This window comes from Mus caroli, unplaced genomic scaffold (assembly GCF_978045245.1).
Source record: "Mus caroli unplaced genomic scaffold, Mus_caroli_1 scaffold_8, whole genome shotgun sequence".
In the NCBI taxonomy this organism is placed as follows: domain Eukaryota; kingdom Metazoa; phylum Chordata; class Mammalia; order Rodentia; family Muridae; genus Mus; species Mus caroli.
Window position 1 is genome coordinate 45,944,529 of NW_028227263.1, and position 27,870 is coordinate 45,972,398.

Genomic DNA, 27,870 nt, shown 5'->3' on the forward strand with positions numbered 1-27,870 from the left:
ACTGTTACTGGCCCCCAGTTTCCACAATGCAGGGCCCAGGAGAGCCAGACAGACTCCTTAGCACGCTAACCAGTGCTGACTAGTGGGAAGTTTCCAAAGTCCAGACTCCAGAGAGATGTGTTGGAGTCAGTGCCTGGCAGAGTTCCTGGACCCTGCTGCACACCAGCCTGCTCAGGTCTTGACAGGCATAGCACATGCCGGCAGGTCTACAGGCCTTCCCTGGGAGGCACATACCAACTTGCGGTTTGGGTCAGGCTAGGTACCAACCAGTTCTGCCTTCTTCCCCACTCTTGTATATTCTCACCCAGGTTACTCATCTTCTTTCAAAAGTCTCAGGTAGCCTTTAGCAGAACCTTCCTGGGACCTTTAGGTCTTTTCTTGAATTCTGCACACTGCTAGGGACTTGGTGGTTCAAAGAAAATGAAACAGGTCAGGATCTTTGTTAACAGGAGGAACAATCAGCCATAAGGCCAGAGCTACAGTCACGAGGGCCCTGGGCTTCAGGAAGTTCCCTTGGACCTGTCTCCCTTCTGGTATGATCTGGTGAAGCTCTGCTGGCAGCTATGCAAAGGCCATAGTTCCAGTCAGATACAGGGAAAGACAGAGAACCACTGGCCCCTTACCCAGGGAGCTTGCGGTCCACAGCAGAGGCAGCTCTTCAGGAACAGACCAGATAGGAGCGTGCCTGTTAAGAGGCCACCTGTGCTGGAGCTCCTGTAAGGAGCCCTTCACCCATGTTCCTGTAAGTACCCCCAGTAAAATTCATGGTTCACCAAGTTGGACTTTGGTGGTATCCAAGCTTTGGTCTGTTATAGTATACCTATCTGGGGTGAATAGATATGTGTTCTGTCTCCTCAGGAAACGTTTTGTTATACACAACAAAATGGGATCCACAAATGGAGATTCAAGACTGGACTTCTCCCTCCCTTCCCCTTTCCCTCTAAGCTGAGCATTGCCTGGAACAATATTGGGAAATCACGTGTTTCCGTCAGGTAGGCAGTCCTGTCACCAAATCCCAGCTCGCACCTGCTTCAGCGCACTTCCCAGGCCCCACACCTGCTCTGGACCCCAGGCCTCTCTGACCCAGGGGCTAGCCTGCTCCTCTGAAGTAGCATCTCCACCTTCAGTTCTCTGGAAGCTTTTCCTTCCCTGGGGCTGAGAGCACTGGAAGCTCTTAAAGATCTCAGGTTCAGTTCCCAGTGCTCACACGGTAGCTCATAGCACTTGTGATTCCAGTTGTAAGGGATCAAATCCCCTCTCTGACCTCCATGGGCAACAGGCACATATGTGGTGTACACACATACATGCAGGCAAAACATTCATACATCTTAAAAAATAAGAAAGCCTTCCCTTGACTTCAAGAGTTGTCCCAGCCAGTCCTATTTCTGTTCCAATCTTGCAGCCATTATCATAAAATCCTTAATTACCTAAGACTTTGTGACTTCATCACATACCAGTGAATCTATGTAAGTAAATAACGCAGCACAATAAAAACAAACTCTGAGCCCACCCCCGGCCTAAGAGTGCCAGTGCTGCCAGTCTAGTTAATGATCTGCATGCTCGTACCTGCCCTTCTCACCCCCACGACTGACAACACTGTAGCTACGTCTATCAGAAGCCAAGACGGACCTTAAAGGTGGCTGAAGAATAAAGGCCGCGTAACACCCAGGACAACGATAATGGAGACACCTCCTTGATTTCCCCCAGGGTCTCAAAGGCCGTTCTGAATGTTTGACTCCCCTGCCTCAGCCGTGAAGTACTGATGTTACAGGCAGGCACTACCACGCTCAGTGTCTCTGCTGCTGGGGCTGAGGTACCCCAGCAAGACAGCCCTAAAATGCTAAAACTCAAGTTGCCTTTTATTCTATAGCCAGTGAAAATCAGTTTAAAAATGAAGGCGACATCAAGCACTGGGAGTTGTAAAGCGGAGAGGCCTGGATCCTAGCAGGTCCCCAGCCATGGGCACGCTAATGAAGCCCCCAGGCCCCGGGACTGCCCCAGCAAGAGCCCGGATGAGAGAGAAGGAAGCACACGAGAAGAGCAAGTACGCAGGAAACTATCTAAGACTACTCTCTGCTAAAATTCTTCAAAGCAAGGCCACTGTGTGTGTGTGCATGGTTTGCAGATGAATCTGTCTGTGTGCCAGAGGCCGATGCAGGGAGGCCTCTGCCTTATCTGTGCAGCCAGAGCTGTTCCCCGAGCTCACATTTGTGTTTGGTTGGCCTGTGACCTCCTAGGATCCCTTCCTTCTACGTGGTGTGGAGGATCTCAGGTCAGGTCAGGCTTGTCACAGGCCCTTTTCCATGGAGGCCATTTTTAAGACTTTCAGAGACTTTAAAGTTTGCTGTGATTCTGTAATTTTCATAAATCTAAAGTAAATGTAAGACACTCAAAGTTCTGATAACCCATGGAAAATTATTTCAGTGCTTTAAAATTTTAATTAAAAAAAATGTTTCTCTGAACTTTGGATGCCTGTCACTAGTGTCAAACTGCACACAGAGCTTAAAAATTTCTACTTTATCATTAACATTGCCAGAGCAAGACATAGCAACTCCATTTTGGTAAGTTTCACACTAGTGCTTAAACACACAGGCAATCCAACCAGCACCAGCAGGCTTCCAGCCAAAATCTGTCTCCTGGGGTTTTTTGGCCTGAAACCTCCCAGTGCTGAAACTGGGCAAACTGTGATGACACTGGCTCTCCTAACTGGGACCCAGACTGAAGTCCTAAGGACAGAAGTGGCCCCAAGGGCAGCTGTGCTATAGGCACGCCAAGGAAAGGCAAGAACTACATAAAGCTCATCTTCCTGAAACTCAGGGTGCCCTTTAAGGGAAGGGAGATTCTCATCTCTTCCTTCTCCCTCACTGTGTCTAGAAAAGACCAAGACAGTCTGTCCTGGGGGAGGAACCACGTCGCAAAGGCACAAATACAGAAACAGGAACATCGTTTTGGCTGGCAGTTTTGTCACAGTGGCTTGTGGAATTCTTCCTGAGGAGCATGACTCGCTGACCCTTCACCCACTTGGCTGGCCCAGAGGGTGGCAGGGCGATGGACTCACTGTGCCTACTTAATTCTCACCCTTACCCGTTAACCACCCATTATTAGCTTGGCGTTACTTAGAACAAAACTGAGACTCAGTAAGGTCAAGCCACAGGCCTAAGATCCTTTGCTTACTCACTAGCAGGCCCAGTGTTTAGTTCCATGGGTGCTGTATTTCAAGCTCATGCTCAGTACCCGGGCACAGCCCCCAAAGCCTAGTGCAAACGTCTTACATGTGTGTGCCCTGTCAGAAGAGGTAAAGGACAGAGGTGAAGCAGAGGCAGAATCAGACAGGATCCAGGGGCAGCATTTCTGCCTCTGGAAGCAATCTAGGGAGACAGGTAGGACCTCAGATCAAACTATCCTCCAAACATGTTTTGGAAACACACTGGGGAGGCTGGAGAGGGGGTTAGAAAGCCAGTGAATGGTTCAGATGTCTCAAGGTTTCTCTTGAGAACCATCAGAAGGCCCAGGGCAGGAGTTTTATGACACCTGGAGGCCCAGTCTCATAAGTAAAGCAAAGCAAAGCAAAACAACAACAACAACAACAACAACAACAACAACACACACACACACACACACACACACACACACACACACACACACACGAGCAATCTCTTAACTCCCTGAGGGTCTTCATGTGTAGATACACTAATGCCTTGAGGATGTGGACAGGAAGCTCCGAGCCTCAGTTGCTCTGAGCCTGCATAGTTGTGGTTTCAAAATTGTGTTTCCCCAAAAGTCTCATGTGCTGGAGGTTGGAGTCCCTTGCTGGTAGCACGATTTTGGTAGATTCTGAAAGTTTCAGGAGGAGGGGCCTGGCTTGAGGGAGTAAATGAGCCTTGGGTTACATTCAGCTCACTGGTCCTTTCCTGTTTACCTGCTTCTGACTGCTGTAAAGTGGGCAGCTTCCGACACATCGGTGCAGCCAAGGACTACGGACTCTACAGACTGCAATCTCTGAAGTAAGCCTTTTCTCCTTTAAGCTGCTTCTGTCTGGTAGCCTGCCACAGCGCCAACTCTGACGTACGCGTTTACTACATGGAGACAATCACCTGGCTATCCCATCCAGTTGCTCGGAGTTAAAACAGTCTGACTGTGTATGGTACTTAGAATAATGTCTAAGTGAAGGAAGCATTGAACAGGAGCAATCAACAGTGAACAGCAAACACATTTTGTTTATAACCTATATTTGTCTCTGAAAAAAGGTTTTGAGAGCTCTGAGACGCCTGCTCTGTCACCTACACACCAGTCCCTGGCTCCTTTCTCTACTACACTCGTGATGCTCTCTTTCATTTAAACGTGGCACTCTACATATTTGTTCTAAATTAGGTCATGCCCTCCCCAGAGGGCATCCAATGAGGTAAAGCATTCAAGTGACCCCGAGGACATGGCAATGTAGTCTGGGGTAGGGTCACCAGTATGGCTGGTCCTTGAACAGCCAGCTCCTTCTCTCTTTTTAAAGGATGAGCTCGCATAGTCATCATGGTCCCCTAGGGATGCACCTCTTATTTGTGGTGTCCTCTGCTGTGGGTCCCCACTTGCTTGGCTGTAGACTCTTGCTCCTATGCTTCTGTGTTGCTTTCCCTTCCATGCCAGTCTTAGCTGACAAGGCTCTGGCTGTCCTCATGTTGTCCAGGCTCTTTGCCCAGTGAGGGACCCACAGGATATTTTCCAGGCAAGCATAAAGGGTAACCACTAGAGCATCTTCTCCAGGGATTGCCCAGAGCAGCCTTTGTGCTGCATGCTTTTAGGGAAGAGATGCTGATGTACGAAGAAGGAGACCAGTGGCTGCTCTTACCTGGTCAGTTGTGGCTGCTGGTGGCAAACCTGGAGAGTGTGAGATCATACGGAGAGAGGCCTCCAGTTGTTGGGGAGGCAAAAAGAAGTTGGGCACCACAACAGGTTCTGGGCTGCAATGGTAGTTAAGGAATAAAATACCTAGAAGTCTACTCTCCTACCAGACCAACACCCCAGGGACCACAGTCATACCATCTGTGTCTCCCTCATCCTACTCCCCCCATCCATGAATCCCTGGCACAAGTGGTTCCTCCTGGTTCCTCCCTCACTGGAAAACCCTGCCCACTTCTAACCCGTCTTTCCTCCTTCCTTTCCCTCTCTTTCTTTAGTCTCTACTGTAATGAGTTCACATCCCAACCTCCTCCAGGAAGACTTTTCCTATCTTAGTCACATAGTCCCCCTTTCTTTAATTCTGAAAGCAGTCTGTGACACAGGAGAATGTTCAATTATTTTTTTTATTTTTATTTATTTATTTTTTTTTGTTTTTTTCGAGACAGGGTTTCTCTGTATAGTCCTGGCTGTCCTGGAACTCACTTTGTAGACCAGGCTGGCCTCGAACTCAGAAATCCGCCTGCCTCTGCCTCCCGAGTGCTGGGATTAAAGGCGTGCGCCACCACGCCCGGCTTGAGAATGTTCAATTATTAAAACATTTTTTCAAATTATCATTTTCTGTGTATGGGTGTTTTCTCTGTATGTATGTCTGGGTAGCACATGAATGCCTGGTGCTCAAGGAGGCTGGAAGAGGGCATCAGATTTCCTAGAACTGGAGTTACAAGCAGCTGTGAGCCAATATGTGAGTGCTATGAATTGAATCTGTTCTTCTGGAACAGCAGTCTGCTCTTAACCACTGAGCCACCTCTCCAGTCCCTCAATTATTTAGTTTCATAAGACTTTCACATCTCCTTCAACATTCTTCAAATTTCTCAATAGCATTTTGCTTCAGTTGCCCCAGTACCTGCCTAGAGCTTGCAGGAGGCAGAAGGTAGCAAGGGTGGAACACTGGCTGAGGGCTTGCTGGATAATGTTGATGTACAGACACAGGGAGGGTGGGCAATGCTTTGACCACGGAGGTGACTGGTACTAGGAAGACCGGTTTACTTGCTGTTCTCTGATCATAATAAAAATCCAGACCTGGTGGGGGGAGGGCGGGGAGTATAGCTGGTCTGTCTGATCGGCACATGAGATCTATAAGGTCTAGGCTATGGCTCTGACTTCACTACCCTGGCAAGTGGCTGCAGGATGTACACTGCTCTACAAATATCTGTTGAGTCACAGCACTGAGTCAGATCGCCTTAATCTGAGGTAGATGGAGGAGGCTGCTGTGCTGCTGTTTTTTTAGGACTTCTGTTTAAGCAGCTAAGTATGGCTCTGAGCTGGTTAAGTACGTACATGAAGGTTGGAGAGATGCTTCAATGGTGAAGAGCACTGGCTGCTTTTCTAGAGGACCTGAGATTCAATTTCCAGCACCTCCACAACTGTCTGTAAATTCCAGTTCCAGGAGGATCCAGCACCCTCTGGCCTCCATGGGCACTGCATGCACATGGTATACAGACATTCATGCAGGCAAAACATACATAGACATAAATTAATAATGAAAGAATATTTAAAGAAAAATCACTAAGCCTGTTTCCTCACATGCAGAGTAGATGATATCTATCTAAAAGACTTGTTGTGACGAATTAAAAAAGAAGTTCTTAGCATACAATAAATGCAAATCAATGATAACAGTCTACAAGCCCACTCTCCTTTCTGTGGTCCTGGGGACAGAACCCAAGGCTAGGCAACTGCTCTCCCAAGGGACTATAGCCATAGCTCCAGCCTCCCCTTTTATTTCAACTGAGGTCCTAAGCCCTGTCTTCAGGAAGGGAACTGCACATGTTTAAAGTGGAAAAGTCAGACAGTCAAGTTTACTACAAATGTACTAACACCCAAGCCCCCAAGCCTCATTCACTGTTTTACACCTGAAGAGGCAGATGTCACTGGTAGATTCTTTCATTTATTTATTTATTTATTTATTTATTTATTGGACAAGGTCTTGCCTTGACTGATCTAGAACTCACAGTCCTCCTACACCCAAGCCCCCAAGCCTCATTCACTGTTTTACACCTGAAGAGGCAGATGTCACTGGTAGATTCTTTCATTTATTTATTTATTTATTTATTTATTTATTTATTTATTTATTGGACAAGGTCTTGCCTTGACTGATCTAGAACTCACAGTCCTCCTATCTCAGCCCCACCAAGTGCTGGGATGATAGGCATGGGCCACCAACCTGACTTCAGTGGTCAACTTATAGTATTAGTCATGCAAGCGAATCTTCTGAAGAGCCTTCCCACCCCCAACACCTCCAGTGCATCCCACAAGGCCACAGGCCACACCCACTTTCTGTTAGCATCCAAATGCCCAGGATGGGTGGCCTGAGGACCCACTTGTGGAAACAGCAAAGGATACAGAAGGAGCGTCTGCCTTGTGGACACCTCTGATCCAGTTGGTACCTGTCTCACAGCAGGGGAGTCCTTATAGTCTTCTCTTTTGCTTTGGGAGGGTAGGTGTAGAGGAAACTTCTCCAAGCTTTCAGAAGAGTCACTGAACTCACTGGAGAAAGCCTCACTCTCAGCCAGCATCTCTGGCATGGGCTTCCTGACCTGATTTACCTGTGATGCACGCCATCCAACAGAATCACTGCTCTCTTGGGCTTCTGAGATTGTTAGGCTTGGGACAGGCTGAGGCTTGGTTGAGGCAAGGTCTTCAACCTCGATCTTATAGGCTCCACCCTCACAAACACCACTTTGGCTAGGGGAGCCCTGTGCAGGCTGGGGGCTGACTGCCTTTTGGGGGCTACTTTTGACCTTCAGCTCCTCTCTGGGGAAAGGTTCTGGGGGACACGAGGGGCCTTCTCTTTGTACCTCAGTGGGCTGAGGGCTAAGGACCTCACTCAAGTCTGACATGAAACTGGACCAGGGGCTAGTTTTGTCTGTCACTGTGGTGACTTCATTTAGGGTCCTGGGCTCAATAATGTCTTCCTCATAGTCTTCATCACTGTAGTCTGGGCCCACCTCCGTGTCATCGATGCTCTGCACCCTTGTGATGGGCACCGTCTGCTCCAGCGACTCATGGAGCATCCCTCCTCCCTTGGAAGGCTCTTCAACAGGGGGAGGCAGGGAATCTGTGCTCGCCTCTATAGCTCCTGCCAAAGGCTCCTCCGGTGTGGTACTTCCTTCTCCAGCAGCTTCAGTGTCCTGAGCATCTGGGATGGTGGCGACTGCTCTGCTTCTACTCCTGGCTTGCTGAGAAGTCAAAGCTGCTTGTGAACCTCTGGTGAGAGTCTGCAGATCTGAATAGCAACAGAGATCACTCTTACTATAAGGCGGGGCTGCAGACCACTCAGGTTCCCACACTGGGCTCTAGCTTCACAAGTATCCTTGTGATCAGACTTTAAACGAACCTCACAATAGTTAATTCACCCAGGAGTCAGTGAAACTATGTTCACAGCAGTACAATTTCTAGTACTTTATTCTAATATTAGAGGGCTGAAATCTAATCTATTTGTAGTTGTGGAGACACCTGTGGAAGTGCTCATGCTCAGATCTCTCGGGAGCTGGGTCCTGACGGGCATGCTCACGCTTCCATTTACGTCAGTAATCACCTATATTAAAACCAAAACGAGAATCCACTCATTTACCTATTCGATGACAGTCATTAAAACTATCTATTTTACTTGGAAAATAAAAGCAGGGAAATCTTAGTAACGCATAACAGAAGAAAGTAATGGGGCAGCAGGGCTTTGGAAAGAACATGGGCTTGGGGTCCAGTGTCTATGGTTGTTTGTGGGCACGAGCAAACTAAACTGTCCTGTTTTTCTTTCATATGTCCCCAGGCTTGAGACTGAGAGAGATGGGCATAGCCTGCATGGTACATGTGCAGGCACTTAAGGAGAAGGAACTAGTCAACTCTATTTTTGGGTGAAATGAGGATGTATAAATTAATAAACAAGTTGGCATAATAGTTCATGACTTGAGTTTTAGCTATTCTGAAAGCTAAGGCAAGAGAATCACTTTATGAGTTTGGAACGAGCCTGGGTAACAGCAATCTCTCACCTCAGAAAAGCAACAGCAGCACCACCGACAAACACACAGTGAATAATATGTCTGCACGAGTCGTTTGGAGACAGTGTCAGAAACTAGGGATGGATTTGATTTCCAGGACTAAGGGCTATCCCTTCTCACTGGCAGAGGGCTAACTAACAGGAGGGCCTTGTTTAGTACAGTCATCATGTTCAGACATCAGAGGAGAGCATGCCTATGTGTGAGTGTACCTGTAAACAGAACAGGCAAGGCAGACTCACGTGGCCCTGGTCTTTGGTCGTATTACTAACTTGAAACAATTCTCTTTTAATAAAGTAGTTTATCTTCAATGCTCATCACATCTCTAGGAAGCCTGCCCAGATGGACCAGCCAGAAAGCTTCACTGTGTGGCCATGTTCCACGAGGATACGCATTGACAACACACTACTGTGTAAAGCTGTCTCCCCTATCGCTTGTGAGTGTCCATATGTCTGTCAGCAAAAGCTCACTACACAGATGCAGGATGCAGGGGGTCTCACCTGTGACTTCCTCATACCCACTGGTCTAGGGGCCTCTTCAGAAGTTTCCTGTGCATGAACACAGGGCAGGCTTTATTACGTTTGAGCTGTTTCCCCGAGTAATCAGTTCTAACTCTGTTATGTCCTTGCTAAAAACTCCCTTTCCTTTCCCCCTCTTTCTTCCTGAGGTACTGTGGTGGAACCTAGGGGCACACACATGTTTGGCCACTGAATTGCACTTGTATTTCCTCTCTGGGTAAGCATTAAATCCAATTTGGCTTCCAGGCCAGCTTTAATCCTTCTATTCTCTTACTACATCTCTATAAGGGGATTCTCCTATTGTAGCCACATATATCCTGATAAAACCCCTCTCTTTTTTCCAATGTAGTATTTTTACTGATTATTTGGGAATTTCACATCATGTGCCCCTGTACCTCAATCACATTCACTTTCCAGTTGTCCCAGGCCCCCTACCTTCGTGACAACCCCACACCCAAAAGAAGGAAAAACAAAAACAAAAACAAAAACAAAAAACCAAGTCCAATTTGTGTTGCCCATACACTCACTAGAGCATGGTCAAACTCCTGGTCGCCAGTCGCTTAAAGAAAACCAAGTCCTTCCTCACCCTCACCCTGCCAGAAGCCATCCATCAGGGAGAGCTACACCCCAGTGTCCTTATCATAGTTTTTAAGAGTTCTCTGGGATGGAAGCCTTGCTTTTGCTTCATCTTAATGGTTTCTTTTTTGGGGAGAAGTTTCTTTGGCTGACTACAGAGTATAAGTTTATGATGGCAGACAACTAACTGCCTGGCTGAGATGAAGATGGATATGTAGTGAATGAGTGGAAGTCCACTACAGAGCAGACAGATGGCTTTCAGGACATGCAGGGTTTTACCCTCCTGTTGGAGGTCCCAACACCAATATGGAAGCAAAGTGAGAATTGCTCTAAGGGACTTTTTGGAAAGGTAAACTATAGAGCCATGTAGAATCTTCTACAGTGCTTTTTAAGTGTACAGACTTTGTTCTGGATATGTGGGCACATGCCTGTAGTCTGGCATGTGGAAGGACAATGCAGGAAGATTACTGTGAATTTGAGGCCACCTGCACTACACAGTGAGACCCTGCCTCAAAGCCAGCTAATCAGTCAACCAACCAACCAACCAAAAACAAAAACCCCTTGCACATTCTGGACTCTGGGATTAGAACCTGAGGGAGCCAGCATCTAATCCCAGCCTGTTGTTTTTGGTTAGGGGAAATCTCAAGAAAGGAAAGCACATGCCTAGTGCCAATAGCAAGGCGATGGCAGAAGCCAGGCACTTTGGTTTCCTGCCTCTCAGCCCAGGGCTCTTTCCATTGCTCCACGCTCCTGTCCACACCACTGTCCTTTCCTTTAAAGGAAGATGGTAAAGAAAAAAAAAAGATGTGAAAACTGTTGTCTGTCTCTGTCATGGAGGCCTATCTGAGGGTAGGCCTTCAGCGGGCCTTTGACCTGGCATCTAGTGACCAAAGTTGACAGCAGAAGCCGCTCTGAGCTGTACCTGAGATTAAGGAGCTGACTTGCAACACCAGGTTATTGGACTTCTCCAGGATGCACTGGCTCTCGGGGTCCTGGCGGCCGGTTCCTGCGCCCACAGGGTCCCTCTGGCTCTCCTGGCTCTGTGAGACAGCAGGCGAGCTCTGAGAGGAGAAGGGCAGGAACGGCTTGCTGAGCTTCTGGCGGAAGTACTTCTGGATCTCATCTAGCTCACTCAGATTCTTCCTGGGGAAAAGAGAGGGTGACAGAGGTCGTTCAGAGCCATTACAGGAATCTTCGCGTGACACTTGAGCAGGGCTGTATCCTGCTCCTCTGGCTTAGTACTGTATAGACCTTCTATTCTCTTCCACCTGCCATTTACCCTTTACCACCCCCCACCCCCTGCTGCCAGAGCCAACTTTGTCCCCTCTGTCTGAGTCATTCTTCTGATATCCAGCAACTTTCTCAGAAGGAACCATTCTTTTTGTTAGGGTGTTTCTTTATTTCATTTTTTCAAAGACAAGGTCCTGGAACTTGCTAGTCCTGCCTCAGCTGAGAGGACAAGCAAGCGTCACTTGTCCCAGGTGGCACACAGCCATCCTTAGCTGTCACTGTGGCAGTCCTCGCTTCGCCTGACTCCTGTTACCCCTCAGTTGCTTCTAACCCTCACCAAGCCAGCCTTCCTTGATCCTCCAGGTTGGCTCCAGGACTCCATCTCAGGTGTTCCTGTATTTCTCAATCACTGCACCTGCTGATTTCAGATCTACTTCCCCCATGCACTGTGACTCAGTGATAACTTCTTACATCTACTATACCCACCCATCATAGTGCTTAGCACAACACAAATGACCATAGAATGAATAAGTAACATGAATGAGCAACTTAAAAAAAAGTCCCATTTTCTGTCTCACTACTCTCCAATAAGGAATCACACCAACCATCTTTTGTATAGGATTTTGTTTTTAAAACACTACCTTGGTAATTCTCAGCTAGCCACGTGAAATCAGTAATTATTACTTTTGTGGTGAAGATTCATTTAATTCATTCAATGTATATGAGTACACTGTTGCTGTGTTCAGACACACCAGAAGAGGACATCTGATCCCATTAAAGACAATTGTGAGCCACCATGTGGTTGCTGGGAATTGAACTCAGGGTCTCTGAAAGAGCAGTCAGTGCTCTTAACTCAAGCCATCTCTCCAGCCTTATTACTTCACAAATAAAGAATTTCAGGCTCTGAGGATCTAAGTGGTTTGACTACGTAAGAAGTAGTATGTGGCTATTCTGACGCTGGGACTGCAAGTCTTAGGCTTTTCTGCGACACTAGATGGGCTCTGTTCCAACCTGGTCCATTCCTACTCACACTCCTGTAGATCATGAAACGAATTAAGCTGCTCTCTGCTCTCTCTTCTCTGCATTCCTCCTTTAAGATTGCTATTCACAGGTTTTCTTTTCCAAGTCTATTATTTGAAAGCCCTGGGCCACCTGCCTCCCAAACTCCTTCACTCTCAGCTCTAGCACATGGCCTTGGTGGTGTCAGCTTTTCATTACTTGGTATTTCATCTACTGTCTCTGGCTAGGCCATGAGCACCTGGGAACAGATACTCAAGGAAGCATGTCTGCTGCCTTGAATATGCTCAGGAAGATGTCCACAGCTAGCCAGAGTCAGATCCAAATGACAGAGCTCATCCTTGCTCTATCCCTAGAGGATTCAGTTTATCAAATGGTGGAGGTGTCCAGCAAATCATTTCCGTGGCTACATCCACAACGGGTGAACCCCTGAGCAGGAAAATGCAAGCGAGAGTCCACTTGACACAGCTTTAGAAAACCTGCAAACCCAGGAGTTCTCTCGGTGACTCTGGCACAGAATCAGGGCACACACACTTGCTGACAACACATTGTGCTTCTTCACTAGTGACACACGCAGGTCTATCAATAATACTTACAGGTCACACATGGGTCTCCAGTCTATTCAAGACCTTTCATGAGATAACTTAAAGAACTGCTCTGTTCTCTGCACTTAAAGTGCCTCTATCTTGCTGGCCTATCCCTTGCATCTTTTGCTCAATTTTTTTTTGGACTGTACAGTCAATATTTCCCCAGTCTTGACATCCGCTATGCCTCTGGGATTTGAAGATGTTCTTTTTGTACAGAATAGCCTACCTAATTATCTATCTATCTATCTATCTATCTATCTATCTATCTACTATATGTATAAACTCAGGACCTTCGGAAGAGCAGTCAGTGCTCTTGACCACTGAGCCATCCATCTCTCTAGCCCCCAGCCTTCACATTGATTAGCTTCTTCTTTTAAAGCCCACATGTGCTGTTTTAACTCTTTCCATGTCTACCTCTCTTAATTACTCACTCCTCTGTCTGCTTTTGCACAGGAAATGCAGCAGTCACTACCCTGTGCTGCCATTGTCTGGCCATGGCTATCTCCTGCACGGGGGCTGGCAGGGTCAGAGGCCAAACCTATTTAATTGTAAAATCAAGTCCTTTCCACTGTACCAGATTTCTTCCTTGATAACCTAGAGCTGATCTACAGTACGTTTCAATTCTCACAGTGCTTCTTTGCTAACTCGACCAACACATGACAGGGTAGATTCTGCATAAGGGTGTGGTTGTGAAGATAAGGCCATGGACAGGATGAGGCTTTCTAGGTTGTGATGATGCGATGCTTTGTAGATGTGAGGGTGGCTATCAGTACGTTATGGATTTACAGGCTGATCAGCACCAGAGCCTTTTGAAGGAATATAGGGCACCAACTGAGAGATGCAACCGTGAGAAAGTCAACACTAATACACATGAGATGGCTCTCCACATCAGCTTCTAGAGAAGGGACAATTAACAGGAATGACACTCCACATTGCCGTTGCTCATTCACTTGTCCCACGCACAATGGTTCCCTGTGCCTTTTCTCACTGCAGGTCCTCACCTGAGAGAAGTCAGGATGGAGGTGTGGGAGGACGAAGGCGCTATGGTCAGCTTCTCATCACTTGTCAGGACTGCCTCCCCGTGCTGCAGGGACTCGTGAAAGCGGCGGATGTTCTGCACATGCTCTTCATGGCGTGCGGCCTGGCTTCTGATGGCACCATTTCTGTCACGGGGAAACCGGGAGTGAAGTCAACTCCTAACCAAGGAGAGAACTCTCAGCATGACAACTGAGTCATGTTCTTGAAATGAAACTGCAGACCTGTCCCACCACTGTAAACAGTTCTGGCTTGCTTAGCTCTTTTTGTATTACACAGGTTTCTTAAAAAAACTTGCTTTCAGCCTTACCCACCCCACTTCCTTCTGTTGTTCTCTACATTTGAGTGGGAGTGACTTTTCTTTCTTTTTTTTTAATTTTTAATATTTTTTATTACATATTTTCCTCAATTACATTTCCAATGCTATCCCAAAAGTCCCCCATACCCTCCCCCCCACTTCCCTACCCACCCATTCCCATTTTTTTGGCCCTGGCGTTCCCCTGTACTGGGGTATATAAACTTTGCATGTCCAATGGGCCTCTCTTTCCAGTGATGGCCGACTAGGCCATCTTTTGATACATATGCAGCTAGAGTCAAGAGCTCCGGGGTACTGGTTAGTTCATAATGTTGTTCCACCTATAGGATTGCAGATCCCTTTAGCTCCTTGGGTACTTTCTCTAGCTCCTCCCTTGGGAGCCTTGTGATCCATTCAATAGCTGACTGTGAGCATCTACTTCTGTGTTTGCTAGGCCCCGCCATAGTCTCACTTGAGACTATGTCCTTCCACATGCCAGACTACAGGCATATCTGGGTCCTTTCAGCAAAATCTTGCTAGTGTATGCAATGGTGTCAGCGTTTGGAAGCTTCTGCAAGGCAAAAGACACCGTCAATAAGACAAAAAGACCACCAACAGATTGGGAAAGGATCTTTACCTATCCTAAATCAGATAGGGGACTAATATCCAATATATATAAAGAACTCAAGAAGGTGGACTCCAGAAAATCAAATAACCCCATTAAAAAATGGGGCTCAGAACTGAACAAAGAATTCTCACCTGAGGAATACTGAATGGCAGAGAAGCACCTGAAAAAATGTTCAACATCCTTAATCATCAGGGAAATGCAACTCAAAACAACCCTGATATTCCACCTCACACCAGTCAGAATGGCTAAGATCAAAAATTCAGGTGACAGCAGATGCTGGCGAGGATGTGGAGAAAGAGGAACACTCCTCCATTGTTGGTGGTATTGCAAGCTTGTACAACCACTCTGGAAATCAGTCTGGCGGTTCCTTAGAAAATTGGACATAATACTACTGGAGGATCCAGCAATACCTCTCCTGGGCATATACCCAGAAGATGTCCCAACCGGTAAGGACACATGCTCCACTATGTTCATAGCAGCCTTATTTATAATAGCCAGAAGCTGGAAAGAACCCAGATGCCCCTCAGCAGAGGAATGGATACAGAAAATGTGGTACATTTACACAATGGAGTACTACTCAGCTATTAAAAGGAATGAATTTATGAAATTCCTAGGCAAATGGATGGACCTGGAGGGCATCATCCTGAGTGAGGTAACACAATCACAAAGGAACTCACACAATATGTACTCACTGATAAGTGGATATTAGCCCAAAAACTTAGGATACCCAAGATATAAGATACAATTTGCTGGGCTGGTGAGATGGCTCAGTGGGTAAGAGCACCCGACTGCTCTTCCGAAGGTCCAGAGTTCAAATCCCAGCAACCACATGGTGGCTCACAACCATCCGTAACGAGACCTGGCGCCCTCTTCTGGAGTGTCTGAAGACAGCTACAGTGTACTTACATATAATAAATAAATAAATCTTTAAAAAAAAAAAAAAGATACAATTTGCTAAACGCATGAAACTCAAGAAGAATGAAGACCAAAGTGTGGACACTGTGCCCCTTCTTAGAATTGGGAACAAAACACCCATGGAAGGAGTTACAGAGACAAAGTTTGGAGCTATGACGAAAGGATGGACCATCTAGAGACTGCCATATCCAGGGATCCACCCCATAATCAGCTTCCAAATGCTGACACCATTGCATACACTAGGGATTGACTTTTCTAACCAACGCCACATATGGAGCCTTCCTTAAGGATTCAACAGGGATTAATCTATTCACCATTCCCATTCCTTTCTGGCTCTGCCTTTTTTAATCTACAGAACAAATCTCTAATTCCTAAGCATGGTATTCAAAAATGTGACCACAACAATCTTTTTTTTCTCTTTTAATAAGGCAGCCTTTTTGAGGTAATTCATACAGCATTTAGTTAACACAATTGAAATATATAATTTCATCTGGCGATTTTAGTATATCCAGAGTCCATGAGTGTTTGATCCCTTAGCGCTGGGGCTGTATGCCCTGGCTGTGGATGCTCAGGAGGAACTGAGCTCAGGTCCTCTGGAAAAGTAGCAGTTACCCTCAATGGCTGACACAGTTCTCCAGGCCCTATATTAAAGAACTACCAAACAGCTCTGCAAGGCACTTAGACAACTTTACAATCTCTCCACATTCTTCCTTCCTAACACCTGTGATACCTTCTTCCCTGTTACTGCAGTGGGTATGAAGCTGTACCTCATTTTGGTTTTGATTTGCATTTTTCATCATCACTTGTCTATTTTCTTTGGAGAATTGTCTATCCAGCTACTTTGTTTTAAAATTGTGTTATTTAAGCCCCTCTACCAGTATTGGGGGATCAAAGCTAGACAGACAAGTGCTTCTAATAGAAGCCCATCAGATGGGATATTTGCTTCATATATTGGAGTTGTTTATGGTTTAGTTATAAATCTCCACTAGATCTATGTTTTGAATTTATTCTTCTATGGGTTTTCTTTTTACTTTCTATTTTCTTCAAAATTTATTTTTATTTTATTTGTGTGTGTGTGTGTGTGTGGTATGTTGTGTGTGGTGCCTTGGAGGCCAGAGGATGACAATGGATAACTGAGAACTTGGAGTTACAAATTGCTGTGATCCCTAAGATGTGAGTGCTGGCAGGTGAACTTGGGCCCCCAGGAGTCGCTCTTACCTGCTGAGCCATCTTCCAGGCCCTTCCCTTTCCTGATGTCATCACACACAGCACTCAGGTCTTCTGATCAAACAGGGTTTTTTTTTTTCTTTTTTTTTCTGCTTGTGCCTTTGTCATCATATTTAGGGAATCAATAATTCACAAAAATTTACACCGATTATGTTTTCTTTGCAGAGTGTCTTGTTTTGCTACTATGTTAACTCCAATTTGGGGCTGTTTTGTGTATGGCACTAGGAGGGGCTTGAATTCAGCCCGCACTGGGGTGTCAAGCTGTTGCGGTTCTGTTCAGAAGTCTGTTCTTTCCTCATTGAACTGTAAGGGCACACCTGCTAAAATTCAGTTCACATACTTTATCTTTGGGACATTAATTTTACTTCACTGGTCTGTATTTCTAGCCTGTGCTGTGTTTTGCTTCCTGTAGCGCTGTGGACTCGGGAACTTTGCTCTTAAAAGGTTGTTTGTCTATTCTGCATTTCTCGAATTTCCATATGAAGTTTAGAATTGGTTTATTCATTTCTAGAAAGAAACCAACAGGGATTTTGATATTATGTTGAACCTATATAAGAATATTGGAAGTACCATAATGTTAAAAATGTTAAATTCATGAATCCATGAACAAGGCATTAGATTATTACATTTGTGAGCTCAGCTGGCTTGAAATCACTATGTATGCCAAATTGCTCAAACTCACAGAGACCTGCCTGCCTCTGCTGTTCTAGTGCCGTTCTAGTTCACCATGCCTGGCCTGGGTCATCATTTTTAATATACAAAAGGGTGGTTTAAGAACCACTGTTTTACTATGATGCAGCCAAACAAACAAAGCACATATTTAGGTTGCACAATCTGGTGAGTTCTGACATATGCCTACATTAAGAAGTCTCACAAGGCAATATTCCATTCCCCTCAAGCTTCTTCTTTCCAAGACTCCTTACACCCCCACCTTACGGCTGAGACTCCTTACACCCCCACCTTACGGCTGAGACTCCTTACACCCCCACCTTATGGCTGAGACTCCTTACACCCCCACCTTACGGCTGAGACTCCTTACACCCCCACCTTACGGCTGAGACTCCTTACACCCCCACCTTACGGCTGAGACTCCTTACGCCCCCACCTTACGGCTGAGACTCCTTACACCCCCACCTTACTGCTAGGCCGCCACTAATTTGCTTTCTGCCACTATAGATCAGCGTGCATTTTCTAGAATTTTGTATAAATGGAATTTTTTTGTTTTGTTTTGTTTGAGACAGGGTTTCTCTGTATAGTCCTGGCTGTCCTGGAACTCACTTTGTAGACCAGGCTGGCCTTGAACTCAGAAATCCGCCTGCCTCTGCCTCCCGCGTGCTGGGATTAAAGGTGTGCGCCACCAATGCCCGGCTAAATGGAATTTTTACAGTGTACTCTTTTATTCTAACTTTTATTTCTCAGCAATGAGAAATAAAAATATTTTGAGATTCAGTTTTTATCTTAATATATTTCTTTTTGTGCTACATTCTATTTTATGATCACACCACAATTTGGCCATCTGTTTACCTAGTTGTTGATGGCTATCTGAGTTGTTTAGTTTTCAGTTATAATAAACAGACAAAAAAAAAAAGTAGAACAAGGCTGCTCCAGGCATTTGCTGTGTTATTACTAGGAATTGAACCTCTTGTTTAAGATTGCTGTGAAAACATCAGCTGACATACACAAAGTGTATTAAAATGAGTTTAGTTCTATTTTCATTTACTTTTGCTAACAATCCTTGAGGTGATATATTGCTTTCATTGAGTAAATAAGAAAGCTGAGGCTCAGAGAACCAAAGCTGGGGCTGGTGAAACGACTCAGTAGTTCCAGCACTGCTGCTCTTCCACAGGACACAGGTTCAATTCCCAGCACCCACATGGTGACTTACAGCTGTTTTATAGCTCTTGTCCCAGGGGATCCCACAGCCCTCTTTTGGACTCCTAGGGCATAAGCACCACGTGACATACATGCAGGCAAAATGTCCACACACATAAAATAAATAAAAGAAAAAAAGAAAAAGTAATTAGCGTAAATCATCTGCTAGTCCAGGCTACAGCTAGGCTAGGACTCAAACCTCAAACACACTTCTCACCCTGTTCCAGGAGGAAGGGAGGCTCAGACACAACTGAAGGAGGTTAGGGAGGGACCAGAGCCCAACCTAGAATGGATGGTTGGATCAGAATAAGGACATGCCGGTATAGCCTTTCTGAAGTAACTAGGGCATTTTTATGTGGACAGAAAGCAAATCACTAAATTATTAGCTTTAAAATTACTAAATACTGGGCACTTAGAAAGAAAACCCAAAACCCTCAGCTATGTGTCATTGACTGGCTCTGGTCACAGCAAGGCTTGGAGCCTAGAACACTGAACGTTGAGACACAGCTTCTAGACAGGGGATCATCTTCATATGGTGACCAAAGGAACACTACAAAGCACTAGAACAGACACTCGAAGGGCAAGCAGTGTGGAGTGTGGCGTCCGAATAGGGCTCATTTAGTAAAGGGCACTGCAGGAGCAGTTGCCTTGAGAGAAGATTCTTCAGTTTGAGACAGGGTTTAACTCTGCAGCCCTGGCTGGCCTTGAACTCAGAAATCCACTTGCCTCTGCCCCGTGTGCTTAGATTAAAAGCGTGTGCCCCATCAGAGACTTTTTTTTTTTTTTTTGTCTCTTTGCTGAGGTGTGAGAAAGAAGTGGCACCAAGGCCTGAAACAAGGTCCTGCTCTCTAACGGGATGGGGCAAAATCTAGTCCAGAAACCCACACATGCTGTTCATGGCTAGCTTAGTGAACAGAATGAACCAATCATGTGTGTGGCTTCAGATTTTTAAAATTTATTTTAATTTTTTTTAGGCATGGTCTCATGTAGCCTAGGTTGTCTTTGAACTCACAACGTAGGATGATCTTCTGATGCTCCCACCTCCACAACCCCAGTGCTGAGATCACAGGGGTGCGACACCGCCGCTGTTTTATGTGGTGCTAAGGACTGGATGCAGGCCCTGCATACACACTCTACCAGCTGAGCTACAGCCCTGGAGGGGATGGGTGGAGACGATGTGATTTTCATAAAATGCTAAAGGGATCTCAGGAAAAGAGAAGAGTGGTTCTTCTTTTGATGGCAGTAAAACACTCTAGTTCTTATCTTACAAAGTGGTTTTTACAGATCTTGAAAATCAGTGTGTCTGAATATGATTTTTTCCCCCATCTCCAGTTTCTTCCTCTAATGAAGGAAAGAGAAACGACAAGACAGTCCGCATGCATCCTCCCTTTGACCTCAAGCATTACCTTGCAGGAGAGGAGAAATCGTCCTCCTTTGGAGACGTGTGAGCAAGCTGGCCTTCAACGTGCCTTGCAATGGGCCTAGGGAATGCATCGCATCCAGCAGAGGCAGGGAGGGAAAGGGCGCTAAACAATGGGATCTGGAGCAGCAATGAGAAAAATGGCACACCAGTTATTACTAAGCCATTCAGAAGAGAACATGAAAACTGTGATGAGCAATACACAGTGCCTGGTAAACGTAAAAGCACTGTGAAGTAGGTACTGATACTATTCATAGTTCACACACCACGCCCTCAGACTGCCTGGAGTTGTTTTTCTAATACTTATGTTCTTACTCTTTCAGGTCCTAGGCTGGACAGGGTTTTCTATTTACACGTCAGATAACCAGAGCTGATGAGGAGACTTCTTATAAAGGGACCACTGAACTCTTGGTCACTTCCTCACACACTCACTCATGCAACACCCACTGATTCCATGCTATATTTATGTGCACTGCGGACTGAACCCAGGAAAACATGAATAAGACCTATAACAGCAATAGAGTTCCGCTTTCTGGACAGTCTGGAAAACTTCCTTTTCTCCCCCTCCCACTCCCCCTCCAAGCCAGGAGGTGGTTGTTTGTATGAAACGTGGGCTATAAGCTCAAAGTACCAGACTTACAAAGGATCTTCTTCTTCTTCTTTTTTTTTTTTTTTGAGACAGGGTTTCTCTGTATAGTCCTGGAACTCACTCAGGCTGGCCTTGAACTCAGAAATCCGCCTGCCTCTGCCTCCCAAGTGCTGGGATTAAAGGTGTGCGCCACCACAACCGGCTCACGAAGGATCTTCTTATAGGAGAACCTTTAGCTAGGTGTGAACAAGGAAACCTACCAGTGATCCTGGAGTCTCTATGCCGCGTCTTGCTTGTCTTTCTTCTTTTAGGTGCATCAGGCTCTCCATAGGTGAAATAGCAACTTTGATTTGCCCTTGGCACTCTCCACTGAAGTCTGTAATATTGTACCAGCCACAGATAAACTGAAAGCCAGACAGTAGTGGGGAGAGGTCCACCGAGGCAAAGCCAACCACCCTCTCTTCATCTGTGGGAGAAGAGAAGAGCTGGGTAGCATGGCTGGGTGTGTCCTCCTGTGGAGGTTAAAGGCTACACTCAGGGAAGCTGTTTTATATGACTAGAGCCACTGACAAGATTGGCAATGAGGCCAGGAGCCAGAGCCTGTTACAAAAGTCATTTTCTGTGCTGTGGTTAACTCGGACCCCATTTCCTTTTTTGAGACAAGTTTTCACGTATCCCAGGCTGGTCTTGAACTTGCTATGTAGTCAAGGGTAACCTTGGACTTCTGATCTTGCTGCCTCTATCTCCTGAGGCTAGGATACAGGTATATGCTGGAATACAGTTGTCACCATGCTATATTTATGTGCACTGGGGACTGAACCCAGGACTTCATACATGTTCAGCAAACATTCTACAAACTGAGTTACATCTTAGACCCCTGATTTGGTGCATCAGAGAAGGCTGACAGAGGTGTGCTTTGTATTTTTGATATAAACAACTAGAAAAAAAAATCTAAATCCATATACCACTTTCCATAGACTTGTTGTGCTTCCATGATTTTTCTCAGGGGTTTGTGTATGGGCACGCTGGCATGCACATATAAGGGGTATTCTTGAAATTATGCAATTTCAATAAACTTTTATTTTCTTATTTATAGTTGCCTGTATCTCTCACATTTTCTAAGGGATACTTATGTATCATAGTTAATTAAGAACTGACTAAATTAGTTTTATAAAAGAAACACAAGCCCCTGGAAAACAGCATGGAATACTGTTTGCTGTCCCTCTGATCCAGCTTTAGCTGGGGTATGGCCCAGGAAGCCACTTTGATATCCTAAGTTTGGGTTAAAGGCCCCCTTCCTGCATGCCCTATACTTGTCCAAGCATGCTATACTGCATTTCTTGTGTCCCCCACAGCTGTAAGCTTTGTGAAGACAGGGGCCACCTGCCTTCTTTTATTTTCATATCTCTGTCACTTAGCATAGTGACTGTCAGGGTAGGAAATCAAGTACTTGCTGAACACAGAAGGGTGTGCTCTGGATGCTTTCTGTGGAACATCTGCTGGGTGTGCGAGGGCAGGCCTTAGAAAGGGAGAGATATTTTCATGTGCTGAAGATAGTTAGATGGACCTTAGCTGCCTAAACATTTATAACATGAGCTTGCAGGTCCCACTAGGGCCCCGAGGATAGGGACTGGATTTTATTCTCTATACTCAGTGGCCCTAGCACAGTAGCAACATAATGAAAGTGGCCCCATTTACTAAGCAGCACTTATGTACCAAGTAATTTACAGATATTATTTCTAATCTTCATACAACCCCAAAAGAAAGAACTATATGCTAATTGTGTAAGATCAGAAACAGGCACAATGGTCTACTTCAGGTTACTCAGTTGGCAAATGGCAGAGTGAAGATTTGAACCCAGGTCTGCATAAAATCAAAGCTTACTCTTTTTCTCTTGCCATTGAACTGAAGTGAACCCCGGTCTGGTAGACAATTCCTATAGAACCTTAGGGAGGAAAGAAAAGAGGGGAGGAGTGTGGAGCCCAGTTAAACACACTAGGAGTTACTTATGCAGACTGAGAGAAACTGACTTCTGACCAGTCCTCCACATCCACGAGGCTGGTGGAAGGGGCCTTACGTGAGTGCAGAGTGGTAGCTCACACTCATCCTCACACAGCCTAGGAAAAGGCTGGCCAGTGTCCTTCATGCCCAAGACACTCCTGTTCTTCTTCAGGCCTGTAGTCAATACTGAAAGTCAATACTGGCAGACAAAGTACTGTGCGTCTGTGGACGACTCCAAACAACGGACTGTTTGGAAACCAGGAGCTAGCAGGTTCTTTAAGGAGCTGGATTTACAGGGATGATGTAATGAGGCTAAATTTACTATGCTGTGAGAAGATAAGGTGTCCTGGTCATCTTATTTATCTGCGACATCCAACCTTCCTTGCATAGGGAAGAATACACAGCGATAGCTATATAGTCAGAACAGACCAGATTACAGTGAGACAATCACTGTAATCAATAAAAAAAAACCCATAGTAGCTAAGTAAAGGTAGGCTCAAGGACCATGACATTAACACTCCTTCTATACTACTTGCTGGACAAGCCAGAACCAACAGAAGGCCTAATATCATATAAAGTGGAGGAAAACGACTTATATGACTTACATGTGTTCTGTACATTATAGTTAAAGACAAATACAATTGGAAAGGCTCAAATGTAAATGGATTAAGCAGGTAATCCAAAAACAAAACAAAACAAAACAAAACAAAACAAAACAAAAAAAAGGTTCCTAAGTATTTAAATTCCCCAAGAGAATAATGCTGTCTTCTGTATGGCTCTCCTGTACCAGACACCATGGCTTTGCTTTGCTTAGCTGGAAAAGAAAATCACAGACTAGGGCTCATACCTCCTTTATGCCACACTTTGAAGACCAGGGTTTGATGTGGGTCCAGAAGCAGCTCTTTTGAAAGCCTGTTAGAAAAAAATATCAATCACCACGAGTTAGCCATAGGAACCTTCTACAGTACAGAACTTAGATCTGCAGGTGAGATGTTATCATTAGACATTCTCAAGGAGAAACCCAGAGAGAATTAGAAGAGGCAAAGAAAACTTTGCAAGAAGAAGCCAGTTCCTTAGAATTCAGAGACGCGTTTATTCCGTGGGTGTGAGAAGAGCTGACAGATTGGCTGGATGCAAAATTTGGCTACAACATAAACCCTGAAGCTGATGAAAGGTAAACTTTTTTTTTTTTTTTTTGAGACAGGGTTTCTCTGTATAGCCCTGGCTGTCCTGGAACTCACTCTGTAGACCAGGCTGGCCTCGAACTCAGAAATCCGCCTGCCTTTGCCTCCTGCGTGCTGGGATTAAAGGCGTGCGCCACCACACCCAGCTCAACATTTATAATACTTATAAAAGCACGTGTAATAAACCTGAATATAAATGATGATTTCCTTTCATCAAATGATATGAGAAAAAAAATCCTTACATTCAATAGAAAACAGCACTCCCCATCTCAGTGTGTGAGTGAGTGTGGGAGTACGTGTGCATGTGTGTTTAGAAAGTCTTACTATGTATTCCTGGTTGACCTCAAATGCATAGAGTCACATGGGCCTCTGCTTCCTGACTGCTAGGATTAAAGGGATATACATGCATGAGAACTGGCAACTTTATATTTTAAAAGGCAGTATTTTATATAATGATTATATCAACCTTCTGAGCTTTATGTCTGTTATTAAAATGGGTTAAACAACCTTCAAAAAAAAACCCTCACCTAATTTCGATTTTTACAGCGACCTATACAATGATATCCATCTTAAGATGAAGAGTCAGGTGTCTGGAGACAGCAGGTAACTCAGTGACTCACACAGCTCCTATGTCAGGGATGTGTCTGCATGCAGAGTTTCTCTGGTTATAAAGACCGGGCTCTTTCCTCTGCACTAAGAAAGGTCTCTTCCTTTACTGCAATTAACTCTCTGCCTGGAATATCACCCATATCCCTGATTTCATCATCTACATAATTTATGCATAAAGCCTTCAATATTTAGCTAAGGAGTTTTATTTATGAAGTACACTCTGACTTCCAGATTGGCCTAAATCATCTTTTCTCCCTGAGCCATGTTACTACCAGCATCCGACTTATCTTTTCCATCACTGCCACACTTGAGGGCCACCTTTAATGTCTGTGTTTCTTCTCAGGATGTCTTAATGGCAGACAGCATTTACTCATCTTCATTCCCAGTGTAACAGAGCAAGGCATATGTCTGTCTCTCACTTTTTTTGAGCAATAATTAGAAATAAAAACTCATAAACAAGGTAAACAAGATAACTTAGCAAGTAAAAGCACTTGCCACCAAGCCTGACAACTCAACTTGTCCCTGGTAACCACAAGGGTAACCACAACTCTCACAATTTGTCCTATGACCTCCACACACTTGCCATGGCATGTGTATGAGTGTGTACGCACAAGCGCACACACACACTGCAGTAAGGTTAAAAAAACCCCCAACAACATGGCAATAAACCTTTTAACTACTGGTAGCCATGACTTCATAAACACTGGGACTAAATAACTTCATAAAGATTCGCTTTGTAGTTCTCAAGCATTATTTTATCTGTTATGCTTCTGGCTCCGAGGTGGTCTCCTGGAACAAAGAGCTGATTCTAAACAGGTGGTAAACATCAGAAAGCACAAACCTTGCCTGCTGGTGAAAACCCCAGATGGGGGAATCCGTGTTTTCAACCACGTGAGTGTAGACAGGAGATGGCTCAGTGGCGGTGGCAAAGGATACACAGCAACTGGGTACAGATACTTTCCGGTCTGTCAAGGGGCTCCCTGAAAGAAAACACAGTGGGGCTGGTTGTACTTTAGGGCAGAGCATCTTAAACTATCTACTTGGGAGGGACCACTTTTTATCTGAAAAAATTTATATGTGACGTGCGTGGGCAGGTATATCAATTTAAAACATCCATAGAAATAAATATTTATTCAGCAAATTATAAAAATTCATTTAAAAATAAAACATAATTTCCTGTCCATAAAAGATAAAGCAGTCTATATACTAGTGAGATGCTTGTGCTTATTTTTACATAAGGAGTAAAATCTTGGTTGAATATTGGATAATGCAGGGTGTGGTTGATTTAGTCTGATTTTGCATAGATACAAATTACAAAACGGAAGAAACATGTTTAGGGCCATTTCAGAAAAATGTTGGAAATTCCATCCTAATTCCAAGGGAAAACCCATGGGAAGATTCTTTCTTCCTTCTTTCCTTCCTTTCCTCCTTTACAATTCAGAAATTAAGAAAAAAAGCCTAACATTCTACTAACGCCCATAGAAAAAATAATTTGATACATGCTGATGAACAATGATGAGAAAATATTACAAGAGTTTGTTTCTCTCAATTAAATTATTGGGCGCTGCAGCCCACGTCTTTAAATCTCAGCACGGGAGGCAGAGGCAGTTGGATTTCTGTGAGTTCAAGGTCAGCCAAGGCTACAGAGTGAGAGAAAAGAGAAAACTTTGTATGACATTGTAACTTGTAACACGTAACAGTCTAAAATCAGCCCCAGGTGTCTCAGGCTGTGTGTGTGTGTGTGTGTATGTGTGTGTGTGTGTGTTGGCCCTGAGTGGTGACTGCATATGCAGTGTAAAACGTGTGTGCTGTGAGTTCAGCACCAAGGCTGCTGTCAAGTCAAGCATTGTAAAGTGCCAGAAACACCCGAGACTTGCTAATGCTTGATTCTGAATTAACTTCTGGTCTCTGTACAATCAGAAACCTTTCGTTGCTGTCAATATCCCGTGACTCCCATATCCGTATTAGCTGTGACCCAAAGGCTAAGAAGCCAAGCTGCCGGGTATCAGAGAGAGCTGAAGGAGCCTCACATTTGCGTAAACAGGACTGTGTCTAGCTCTTACCTCCGGTCTTTGTCTGGGCTACTCTTTCTGTCTGACAGGTTGTCACACTCCCTTCCCTCATTTCCTCTGTCCTCCCTTCCTTCTGTGTAGCCCAAGCTGGCCTCAAATTTTCAGTCCTCCTACCTCAGCGTCCTTATTATTGGCAACACAGGCATATGCCACCAAACCTGGCTCACTAGTGACCTTTCTACTACTGCCACTTCACTCTGGCTCCCTGGCCTCATGTTTCTCCTCTGGACACATGCTATCAAATCATTTCCCATAATAAAATTCTAATTCTAGATGGGTGCAAACACTGATCTGATCCGCCTCCCGCCCCTGCCCCAGCTCCATCCTGAGCTTTACTTCTGAAGTTACTATTTGCAGAGGTCCTGGAATCAAACTACTGTTTTGACTTTGGAGAAACAGTTCAGGAGCTTTTAGCCCAACAGTTAGTGATAAAGGAATCAGCTGACAGTGACAAACTCAGAGCCAGAAACATAAAAGATACAATAATGTTTGAGCAGAACTGCAAAGTGCATCTTTATGCAGGTATTTAGTCCTCCCTTGGCATCATGGAAAGGACTGAGGTCAGAGACTGGTGGCACGTCTGCACTCCCCGACCTGGCTGATGCACACACACAAGTGTATGGGTGGGGGCTGGTGAGATGGCTCAGTGGGTAAGAGCACCCGACTGCTCTTCTGAAGGTCCAGAGTTCAAATCCCAGCAACCACATGGTGGCTCACAACCATCCGTAACGAGATCTGGCGCCCTCTCTGGAGTGTCTGAAGACAGCTACAGTGTACTTACATATAATTAATAAATAAATAAATAAATCTTAAAAAAAAAAAAAACAAAACAAGTGTACGGGTGAAGGGTCATCACTTCAAGCGATCGTCACTGCAAGAGCAGCTACCTGAGTGCAAATAAAGTCTCCTAAAGCTCGGGGTCTGCCCTAATATGTCAGGAGCTGGCTGTTACAAGAGGCCAAATAACAAGTGATTTCCAAGTTGTTCACTCAGCCATAACTGTGAGAGGCTATGCCTCATAGTCAGACAGGAGATTAGGTTTGCTTAGCTGCTCCTGAGAGTCAGGATGCTAGGACACAGGAATAAGTAACACACTCTCTGACCTGTGGACTAGAACCACAGACAGTAGTTAGTACACAATGCTATTACTTGT

General features: G+C 45.1%; 1 protein-coding gene across 3 annotated transcripts in view; it reads right to left on the reverse strand.

Annotated features, from left to right (window-relative positions):
• The window catches only part of C2cd3 (C2 domain containing 3 centriole elongation regulator), a 105,725-nt gene that overhangs the window by 4,737 nt on the left and 73,118 nt on the right, over positions 1-27,870 (reverse strand). For 2 of the 3 annotated variants that reach the window (XM_021165953.3, XM_021165954.3), the window contains exons 25-32: positions 25,487-25,625; positions 23,700-23,764; positions 21,112-21,317; positions 20,249-20,382; positions 13,872-14,033; positions 10,959-11,179; positions 7,291-8,173; positions 4,841-4,952 (exon numbers count right to left, since the gene is read on the reverse strand). In XM_021165953.3, coding sequence (XP_021021612.1) covers positions 4,841-4,952; positions 7,291-8,173; positions 10,959-11,179; positions 13,872-14,033; positions 20,249-20,382; positions 21,112-21,317; positions 23,700-23,764; positions 25,487-25,625 — 1,922 coding nt within the window. Of the gene's footprint in view, positions 1-4,840; positions 4,953-7,290; positions 8,174-8,374; positions 8,486-10,958; positions 11,180-13,871; positions 14,034-20,248; positions 20,383-21,111; positions 21,318-23,699; positions 23,765-25,486; positions 25,626-27,870 lie in introns of those variants that run through there. The other variant, XM_029479229.2, reaches the window with a different exon arrangement.